The sequence below is a fragment of the Tauraco erythrolophus genome, chromosome 5, assembly GCF_009769465.1.
Source record: "Tauraco erythrolophus isolate bTauEry1 chromosome 5, bTauEry1.pri, whole genome shotgun sequence".
In the NCBI taxonomy this organism is placed as follows: domain Eukaryota; kingdom Metazoa; phylum Chordata; class Aves; order Musophagiformes; family Musophagidae; genus Tauraco; species Tauraco erythrolophus.
Window position 1 is genome coordinate 6,389,599 of NC_141469.1, and position 10,849 is coordinate 6,400,447.

The following is a 10,849-nucleotide window of genomic DNA, read 5'->3' on the forward strand; positions in this document are numbered from 1 at the left end:
ATGCAACCAGCATTCAGAACGAAACTCTGCACCCACAGGTACAAGGTTTGTTGCTGGTTTTATTACCAGCAGTATATTTTTTACAGGACAAGAGAAAAATGAGTATCACTTGCAGAAAATGCAAGAGATGGCTTCTCTAGCCTCAAACAGGAGTGGGTGAATACTGACTTTTCTAAGGCACCTTCAAAGACCAACAACTTACTAGTATACAAGTTGTTACTTGATGACTGCCAGTCTTTAACCTACGGTAAAAGCTTTTTTTTCATAGTATACACCAGCCTTCGGCCTCATGTTCTCTACTCAGTACAAGCCGAGTGCAAATGTTCTGCTTTACTGAAATGTGTCTTTGCTTCTAAATAACTCTGAAGTCACAGTAATTTGAATTAATAGATGTAGTACTGAGAAACCAGATTACTGCCTGTGCTGTGCACATCTGAGACAATCTCTGTGCGGTCAGTCAGACCAAAGATGTGTGTACTATTACAAAACCTGAGGGCTGATCTCTGCTATCACCAACGTTTATGAATAGGTTTCCAAGCAGAGAGAGGGAGAAAAAGATGAGCTCAAGGTTCCTGGTACACAGTTGCTCATCATTGTTTATGTACTGATAACATGCATTTTCACATCCAATTTAACTGAATGTATTCAAACATGATAACTTCAAAGCTAAATATTCAAAGGACTTTGAACAACCACAACTATTGTATTTTTTTAGCCAAGTGCTAAGGTAAAAACATGTTTGCTGTTTTGAATAAAGATTTTCTTTCTCCTCGGTGTGTTATCAGTCTTAACATTTCTACTTAGATCCCAAATAAATATGGCTCTGAGACCCATACATTGTTTTTACAAATTGAGTTCTTGAAAAGAAGTTGTGTGTCTATGTGTGTAACTGATTGATTTATTCTGCAGTTTTTCTACCATCATAACCTGAACTTGTGTTCTGTAACTCATGGACTATTTTGTCCTTTTGGCTCCTTGAAGCTTACATTGTAAGGCTGCTGCCAGATTTGTCAGTAAGTACATCAGTAAAATTAGATGAGCTCCACCTTGATTGATGAAGGTGTTGAAGCATCTTGCTGTGGTATGCAATGGCTTGATGACTCTACTCATTTTGAAACAAACAACAACAACAAATGTGTAGAGGATTTCTTCTCTGTTACACCATCCTGCAGTAGATATGCCTTAATGAGGCCCTGCCACCAGGGTGGGCCTCTGTATACTGCTTTCCTATAGCCCTTCATATTCCTCAACTGCATATTCCAGCACGTCATTTTTTCCCAAAGGGATACATACCATCAATAAGAATGCTGAACTCCATTTAACCTATATCCAAACTTATGTTTATATTTTAATTAACTCTCCAACTTTGTGCTTAAAGAACCTTTTACACATTATATATATTTGTATGCATATTTGATATACCGGCTGGTTTTGACCTTTTATGCCAGGTATCCATCTATTAGATTCTTTAAGAAGTTTTTCAAATATGTTTTGATGTGAAACTAGGGATACAGATGTGACAGTGGATTAATAACAGGATCCAGATTTGTGACTAAGTCAGACCCCATGTAGGGTAGCAGTTCAAAGTTACTGTTGTTCTGTGGCCCATGTGAAATGAGTCTACACATTTGTTTCATTTCTCAGTAGATAGAAAGCTGTAAATTGGTGACCAGGTAAGCCAGAGGATGGGGACATGTATAGTCTGAACTGCATTCACGGCCAGGCTGACTAGCAGTGAAGGGGCATGAGGAAAGCTCTTCAGTCACCCATGCTATGACTCCTCATGTGGGCTCTGAGCTTCACAAACCCTGAGCCTGGAGCTTTCCCAGTAGAGGAAAACCATTTTACTTTAATATCCACTTCAGTCACCTCCCACTTAAGGGTGACTTATATTTGCACTGTATAAAGACTCGTGCCCTTATTTTTACTCCATTCTTCAAAGTAAGAACTGCCTCTCTCAGATCCACTTGACTCCATTAAGACCTGAATAATAATGGAATGATCAGTAGATGTAAGACTATACTAGTATCATCCAGAAGAACAGACAGACTAGTTGTTTGGAAAAAGAAAAATTTCAGTAGGAATAAAGACAAACATTGTGACATTTTTCTTCTAAAATGTAATGTTCGGAAATAGAAGATGCGTGAATCGTGAGGGATATTTTCATTTTGTAACATACTGCAAACATAAGTAGTTAGTAGGCAGAACAGCCAAGTGAGCTGGATGAAGATTCAAACAGAGAAATCTGGCTAAAGGGAGCAAATAGAGCTGGAATGGTGATGAAACAGCTTTTCAAGTAAACATCGTAATAGGCCAATCGAGGTGGTACTGTTCCCCACAAAAATGGCAGCAGTGAATAGATTAGTGCTTAAAAAATGAAGTGTTGCCTTTAACTGAAGGATTCAGTAGCTTGTGGGACAGTCAAATGTAGGGAAAGTATCTTCCGGGGAACTGGTCATCTAACACTGGTACCACAGTCCCGTTCTTGAGGGATTCCCAGCTGCAGACATCCACTGCTCACCTACGCCCTGGCATGGTAATCTAGCCATTCGCTTTAAGAAATCAGAGTGATGTTTTAAAATGAGGAGAGGAGATGGTCTCTGGAGAAATTTAAATTTCAATTATTAGGTTTACTACATAATTACATTGAACACAGCAGGCGTCTTCTGATCAGTCTCCATACAGTATCTGCCTCTTTCTCACAGAATCGTCACAGCAAACAGCACGTGGGTCAGCATGGGAGCTTGCACAGCCACGGAACCCTACTGCCACCATCCAGTCTGCCAACTGAAACGTCCTGGGGGCAGCAGAAAGGAAAACCTGAAGAGCTCAGCACTACGGGGCCAAGGAAAACTGGAGCTCACCTCTTCAGGGAGTAGGAGTTCTTGTCTCCCCCTGTGAGCAGCCTAAGAGGAATCTGCTTTTGGCCTTTACGTGGATTTTGGCCCCTTTCCTTCATCTTCAGAGCCCCGAGGGGGCTGCAAACGCTAAAGTCGCAGCAGTGGGACATTTTGTGGACAGGCATTTAAGGAAGAGGCAGAGAGTGTCTCTGAATAAGCCCTGACATGCACTGCCCGAGAGCTGCGGGCTGATACATACCATGGGACCAAGAAAAAAAGGTCTCACTTACCTGTCCCGAGGCCCTGACCTGCACTATAATATTGGGACTGAGGCAGTTTGTATCCTGCTCTTGGCTGCTTGAAACGGGGCTGGTCTAGTTGCTTCTCAGAAGCGTGTTTTCCATTAAGCAGCTGTATACAAGTTTTTGAGTCAATGAAGGTGACATAGAAAAACAAATAAGAAATTCTTATTTAGAAAAGATGAGATCCAGACATTTGATATTTGAAAGAAATCTATACAACAGAAATTAACGGCAATTTAAATGAAAGTATACATTTTTTTCTTAGCACTACCATTCTTGTTAATGTAAAAAAAATAATCCTCAGCTTATTGTTACTGCGGTGAAAAGCAGCAGCATCCAGAAAGCCAGTGTTTTCAATGATATTCTAACAAAAATAACAACTGGATCTCTGGTGGGTTATTTGTTTGAATTGTATGGTCTCTCTAACTCAGACTGCAAGGTCCTGGCGAAGCGCTGGCAGCCCTCACAACCATGACAAAACAGGATCCGTTCTTACCCGGGACAAGTGAAGCTCCTCTGTGCTGTCCTGCTCCTTTAGTGCTTGTATCACAAATATCCCTCCTTCAATAGCCTGCGCTCCCTTCCAGATTTTAACTGACTTGGTAACATCAGTAATTCTACTGGACTTCAGTCACCTCGCCTAAAAAAATGAAGAACAACAAAAGAGAGGCAGGTCCGAGCTGAATTCGGTTCAAGTTTCAGCGTGCCTCTTCTATCCTCAAGTCTGTTTACTCCCTTAGAATGTCAAAAAAAAAAGAAACAATACATAATCTAATATTTTTAATTTTATGTACAGGAATATAACGTTATGGCAACTTTGTACATGAAATACATACAGTATTTAAACATGAAATTCAGCTAGGTAAGAATTTACATTAGCAATGAAATTGCTTCATGTGCAGCCCAGTTAATACTTAGTTTAGATCTGTACTTTATTGGGGAGAGATTTTAATAGTTTACAATCATAGAAACATAAACCTTTTAAACAAGACTCTATAAAATAATTTACAGAAACCCTACCATCTACACTGAGAGAAAGGGCGTATGTCTGTCAGCTTTGTGTGTGAATAACGACGTGGACGAATGATGGATCTCAGCCTTTTAAGTATAAAATAATTTAGAAGCAGTTCATGCAATACGGAAGCAAAAGAGTTCCAGTTCCTTCGAGGTTTCCTGCTACCTTGGACATCTACTGAGCATCACATGTGGGTCACCGGACACATGATAATACCGTTGCCAGATGCTGCCAGAAAGCACCAGCCTCAGTTCCTCCAAACAATTACTTATGTAAACATAAATATACAAGTTGATATCTCTTCTACACAGTACAAATACAGGTCACAACTCCTCAGCTGTGCAAGTAGTCAATCCGTATATTTGGAAGTAGGATAACATTCAGACCGGAGTTCCATATATTTCCATGTACAGGGGGACTAACAGAACTTCCTTGTTTTCACCAATTTGCTCTGATATTTCACGGACTGCCCGCCGTGCCCTATCACGTAAACGTCCAGCAGGTAGGACTTGCCAGGCTGCAGGCCTCTGATTGTCTCTGTGGTCACTGCTTTCTGGATGTTCTGGCTGTGGAAGTATTTACAGAGGACCTTTTCCGATTTCTTCCTCGTATCTGGACCCAAGCACTGGTTCTGCTCTCTTTTCTTCTGCTCTTCGTTGTAATTGTCATCCACTTCCCGTTTGTAGATGCAGAATTTGTTTCTCTCCTGCGTGCCCAGCCATGCCACCGTGACTGAAGCACATGTGCGCAGTTTGTCAAAGGCTTTGATTCGTGTATCTTCAGGGAGAGAAGGAAACGACTGCTTGTTAGGCCTTGTCGTAGCCAGGATCTTCAGCACAGAAGCACCTTTTTTGCTTCCTTTCAGCCTAATGAGATATTTAGCTTTCGCTTTTCCCCGAAGCTGGAACTGCCGCACGCCCTCCACATTTTGAGACAAGAGAAGTTTTCCATCTCTTCTTACTTGGATCTGAACAGCATCCAGGCATGAATGAACAGAGAAGGTGACTTTTTGGTGAGACGAAACAGGAGCAAAACGTAGAAATTTGGCTCCCTTTCTCTTGATGAATACATCTGTAACTTTGCCGTCCTTCAGTTCAACTGTTTTCTGTTTGGCCTCCTCCTTCGTTCTGGCAAAGGTGCCGACGTACGCAGTGCTCATGTTAGTGTTGGTATTTACTGCAAACATATCAAAGTAGTACTGCGTATCGGGCTTCAGGTCTGACACTGTGAAGATGTTCTTGTTCCCAATACAAACTTTATGCAGGTCAACTCTCGGCTTTGAGGATGTTTGGCGCCCAAACTTTGAGGGTGATTTTAGGAAACCACGTTCTTTGCCAGAGTTGTTGTCTGAGGGGAAGCCAAAATGGGCAAAGTCAAATGGACTGAAATCCAGACCTGGTTTTGGAGCCATCATGAAGGCATCATCAGAACTGAGCCTGGCTTCGACAGCACAGAGGCTTTTGAAATTGTGTTCTTTATTGATGACTATGCAATACTGAATTGGCTGTTTCAGTAAGGAGGCGGTGGGACTTGGCTTCCACGCCAGCGTCACTGTTGTACGTCCCAGAGAAGTGACATCGATTCTTGGATCGTAAGGTAATTCAGGATAAGGTTGGTCTGATTCTGGAGTAGTGGTTGCGTACACTTTAAAATGTGTGTCTTTCTCTGTCGACAGCAGATCTAGTTGGTACAAACCAGATGGGGAACTAGAGGACACAAAGTACTCGACGTCATTGCCTTTGTAAGAGAACAGCTCTGTGCCTTCCTCATTAGTAATCTGCTGTTTCTGTTGCTCAAGAGGTTCTGGTTCGCCTAGGTTATAAGTGAAGAAAAACATTTATACAGACACAATCTGCAAATATGAGAAAACAGAACTCTAACAGACACTTCTACATAAAATACAAAAGTGAGACAAAAAAGGGAAGGTTTTATCTTCTGAGGAAGATACTTCTGTCACATCAGAGAGGGAAACTGGTTTGGCACTCAGGTTAAAACGAAACGCAAAAGAAATGACACCTGACCAATATTAACAGAGTCTCATGAACGATACCTTCCAGTAGACTACTTCAAGCACCCAACCTGGAGATGCCATACAGCTCCCCAGGGAGAACTGACTCCGCTGCCTGTTTCTGGGCTTGGGCCCTTCGCTTTGGCCCGCTGAGCAGTGCTAAAACTTTGTGTCTAAATACGGCGGGGGCCAAAGGTGTGTGCGCAATACAACGTGGTGTGTATGACATTTAGCACTTGTGGGAGAGGCTCTGGAAGCCAGAGATCCTTTCTCTCCTCAGTAGCAGTTATATGTTCATCTGCAAATAAACTCTATGTCTACAGACGAGTCCCCTCAAAGGGATGAGCTCAGCCCTGCTGCAATGCCAGCCCTCCAGTTCTTATCTTGTGTACATGGCTCACGGCAAAGCCCCTGTGAAGCTGAGTTACGCTGGGCAAACACAGTTTGTTGTGGCTGCATCCAGCGCACTCTGTAACTTTCACCTCAGTTTTTCCTTTTTTACAGCCCTTTTCCTTGTCATGGTGCTACCTGCTGCCACGTTTCCTGCGCAACAGCAGGACTGGGGCTGAAGATGCAAACAGCAGGACCTGCTGCGATAAAGATAGGCCTGCTGCAAGACTCAGCATCACACCAAGACTGATCTGAGGGGCTTCGAATCCAAGAGAAAAGCAGGTCTCTGAGGCACAAGGGAAGTCATAGGTGGTTTGTTACCTGAACCTTCTCCACTGGCTTCCTCTGGGAGCTCTTGCACACTCAGTTTCCACTCCAGAGGGGCATCGCATGGTGTCACCGTCACTGCTAAGGGGGTGTTGTCCTCTTCAACCACAAAGAAATACCTAGGGGAAGGTTAACAGACCCATACATAAATAAATCTTGATGGCAGCCAACCAGCAGGGATTGACTTGACATGATCAAGGTTGATCTTGGTGGGGCAACAGAGACAAAAGCGTTACTTATAGGCAAGCGTGCGCAGAGGGAATTCGGAAAGGCCAGTGGGCAGAGGGCCAAGGAGGTGAGGGGAGTCTCCCCGCTAACATGGTGCTGCAGAGTTCCCGCTTTGCTTGTCAAGACACAGCAGAAGGGTTTCTGGCATCCTGCCCTCCCCTCTGTCAGCTTCTCTTTTTACCCCTGCACTAACTATATACAGCATAAACGGTCACAAAGGTATAAAGGAGGGAAATTGGATCTTTCCTGGAATTTAGGGATATGCTCTTCAAAGCAGGACACGCATTTTATGCTATGTCCACATAAAGGCCCTAGAAGTACATATAGATACGTACACCTTCAGCTGTCCTCCACATGCCCCCAAGCACTACATGTCATTTATTGTAGAATGTTTCTCACTGATGAAGGCTTAAGGAGGCGTGTGATATGAGGAGGAAGGTGGCAATGCTGGTCTTCCCGGAACTCTTTGGGGCCTCAGATTCTTCCTCAGCCTTACTTCAGTATTTTCTGACCCATAGGGTCAAGGTTGGGAAGTGAGGAGTTCAGACCAGACTGGCTTACGCTGCTTCTTTAAAGCACGATATGAAATAATGAAGAGAAACAAGTGTGGTGGGGTAAGCCTGTAGTTTCTAATTTCCTTCCCGCTCCCTTTGCCTCCAGACATGGTTAGTAGCCTTACTTCAGGGAACTTCTGTGGTCTGCGGGTGCTCTGAGCTTGTCCCAAAAATCAAATAAATTGGATAGACCCTCAGCTGGCGAGGCCAGATTGGGATGGAAACTCGCCTAGTTACTTACTTCACCAGACAGAACACTGGCATTTGTACTTTTCTGGTTTGGATCCAATTTTTACTTCAAAACACCTAGCAAATAAAGCTACTATCTTCAAAGTACGACTTCCTCACTTGAACTGGGCAGAAATACCTTTTAGGAGTGTCTCGGAAGAGGTAGCTGCTAATTTCGGCTCCATCTGGGATGACTGATGAATCATGAAAGAACGCTTTGTCCCGGATCTGCATTTGGAAGAGCTCCTCATCTCTGGTAGGTAACTTCTGGGGCTTGGAGCTGAGCGGCAGCAGCAGCAGCAGCAGCGGGCAGCGTAGCAGGAGCATCCTACAGCAACGACAGGGAGTCCCACTTGAGAAGGGCTGCACCACACGCAGCAGCAGGTAGCTGCAAACTTGTGTGGCTCTTGTGGGCTGATTTACTGCTGAAACATAGGCGTACTTACAACAACGCTACACACGCTTTATGTTTTGCCAGCACCTTCACTGTACTGCTGTACAAGCACCAGGAATACATATTGTAAGGACTAAGCTCCCATCGTCACAGCACTTGGATAAAGCATGTAAATAAGATTTTTCCATCTTGAACTGTAATTGAAAGCAAGCCCATGCACCGGTTGCAAATTGGTATCTCTCCCTCTCAGTAACAAAGAGAAAAAGCCTTCCATGTACTTCGTTGTAGCTACAGTTTGATGTTTTGCCATAGAGGAATTACAGCTCGCTGGACATGGGAGCTGGAGTAAGCACAGAGCAGACAGAGGGTACATCGACTGCACTTTCCTTAGGACATTCTGGTTGGGCTTCCAACAATCCTTTCAAAAGTAAATATTTCCAGTGAAGTTGTCCTTCATAAAAATAGTGAATTAGGAAAACATGTGATATAAACACACACATTCAAAGCACATTGGTATTAGCATGCAATTCAGCAGGGCTTAATCCTCAAGCCTGATGGGAATTGCAAAACACAAAAGCAGAGAATCCCTTACAAATTAGGCATAATAATTCATAATCGCAGCCTTTCATTATAATGTCTACAACTAGGTCAGTAATGACTACCCTAACATATACAGTGGGACAGGCTGGAAATCTCCTTTCAGTACAGTAGATGATCTCATATGTAATGGCTCTAGTATGGGGGGGTGGGGGGGAAACAAAGCCCATTTCTGGTACAAGTACAGTGAGTTGAAACTGCTAAATTATAACATTTTTTAAAAGGAGAAAAAAGAGGTTTAGGCCATTACCTATACTGTGTTAGCCATTGGCTTTGGGGAGAAGCGTGATACAAAGCTGAGCTGGCAGGAACAGTTTTATCATCTTGTTACTCGGCTGAGTGTGCGGTCATGCATCAGTCCTTGCACTGCACTGTAAGTGAACTACAGCGTTATAATAAACTCTTTTCTTTTTACCTTTAAGATCAAATCTGCTGTTGAGGTTGGGGTTGTTTTTTTTTCCTCAACTTGACCTTTCCCTAATATTTTATGTAAAAATAGCAAACACAAAGCTCCTTGAAATCTGGCATGACATAGTCTAATCCATAATAAAATTGCTCTTCCCCTTCAAGTGCTTCATGAAAATATAATCAGGTATCCCTGAGAGAAGCCCCAGCAGCCTCCTCCTTCCCCCTCCCATGGCTTCACCTTCTAAAAACCCCAAAGGCGCCACTGGAGACCAGTGTGGTCACAGTGCGCGACCCTCCTCCTCACCCCAGCCCACCCTCTCTGGCCCTTTGGGAATTTTCAGTAAGACCCACTCCCTGACGGCCCCAAAATCCCCACATGCCCCTTCCCACTTTTCAGAGAGGCAAGCGGCCAGCAGCCTGCCAGCCTCTGCCCCTCTCGCCATCACCACATCCCTGCTGAAGCTCGTCGCAGGCACTGCCATCCCAAATGTGGGAATTCACTGCGGCAGCACAAAGTCTTGTCATCTTTTTCACCTCCAAGCTCCTGACAAAATCTTCCCAAGTCCCCCCTCCCTGCTGCATCTCGCTCCCCTTCCGCCAGGCGCAGAGAGGAGGCTGCGGCATCTGCCTGGCCTGCAGTCCTGCTCCCAGCACGACTGAACACAGCTGTCCATGTGCAGGACAGCAGGACTCCTGCCACCAACAAGGCCCGCGGAGGGCTATTTTCACCCTCATATTGCTTCCTCTGCCTATAACACCACAGTTATTTAATCGCTCCTTCCACCAACGGCACAGGTTTCCCCCGCTCACCCCCTTCCCCTCCTTTACACTGTCCCTGGCCTCATTACCTCAGCTCATTCCTGTCCCGCTTTCTACTGTTTTCTCCACTTGTGCGTCCAGCTCCTGTCCTTCATCTCTCTATTTTCCCACTGAAACTGGTGATGAAAAAGGGAAGAGAAAATACATAGCAAACCCCAAAGTAACCATAAGCCACAAGTGACGCACACTGAAAACTCTCTCACCAGGATGCAATTTTATCTTCGCCTCCTTTCACTTGTGCCTTCCCTCGCACCAAGGGCTGCTACACCTTCCTGAGCTTTCTCCCTCCCCAGCCCACCACATATTCCTATATTTGCAGCCAGATGCTCCCCTTCCTGAGCTGAAAAACATGGGAAAGATGAAAGCAAATGCTTGAGGTTCACCTGGTAGAGTTTCCCTCACAGTCATGTCCCAGGTGGGCATGGAGACCGTGGAGGAGCCCCATGCCCTCTGCGAGCGAGCGGCAAGTGTGCCGGGGAGCCCCGCAGCAAGCTCGCTGGTCGATGGCCCCGCCATCTTGAGGAGAAGCCCTGCCTGTGCCGAGGCTGCCGAGCGTTACTTTGCAGTTGGAGAAGGCTGCGCCCTTGCTTACACGGCAATAACCTGGTGACAGCAACACACGGCCACTGTTCCCTGTTTGCAGGGCTTGTAAAGCTTCATCTCTGGCACTCACAGGTCTCAAATTGTGCGCTTCGTTGTTGTTTGGGATGTTTTAATAAGAGATTACTGCGGTGCTCTG

The 10,849-nt window shown here is 44.7% G+C and overlaps 1 protein-coding gene across 1 annotated transcript; it reads right to left on the bottom strand.

The window, feature by feature from the left end:
• Positions 1-4,575: 4,575 nt before the first annotated feature.
• Positions 4,576-8,264, bottom strand: NDNF (neuron derived neurotrophic factor). The gene is made up of 3 exons (XM_009988940.2): positions 8,032-8,264; positions 6,877-7,001; positions 4,576-5,969 (listed from the first exon to the last, which is right to left on the bottom strand). The coding sequence occupies exons 1-3, from the start codon at positions 8,217-8,219 to the stop codon at positions 4,576-4,578; spliced, it is 1,707 nt and encodes a 568-aa protein (XP_009987242.2). The 5' UTR covers positions 8,220-8,264.
• Between the last annotated feature and the right edge of the window lie 2,585 nt (positions 8,265-10,849).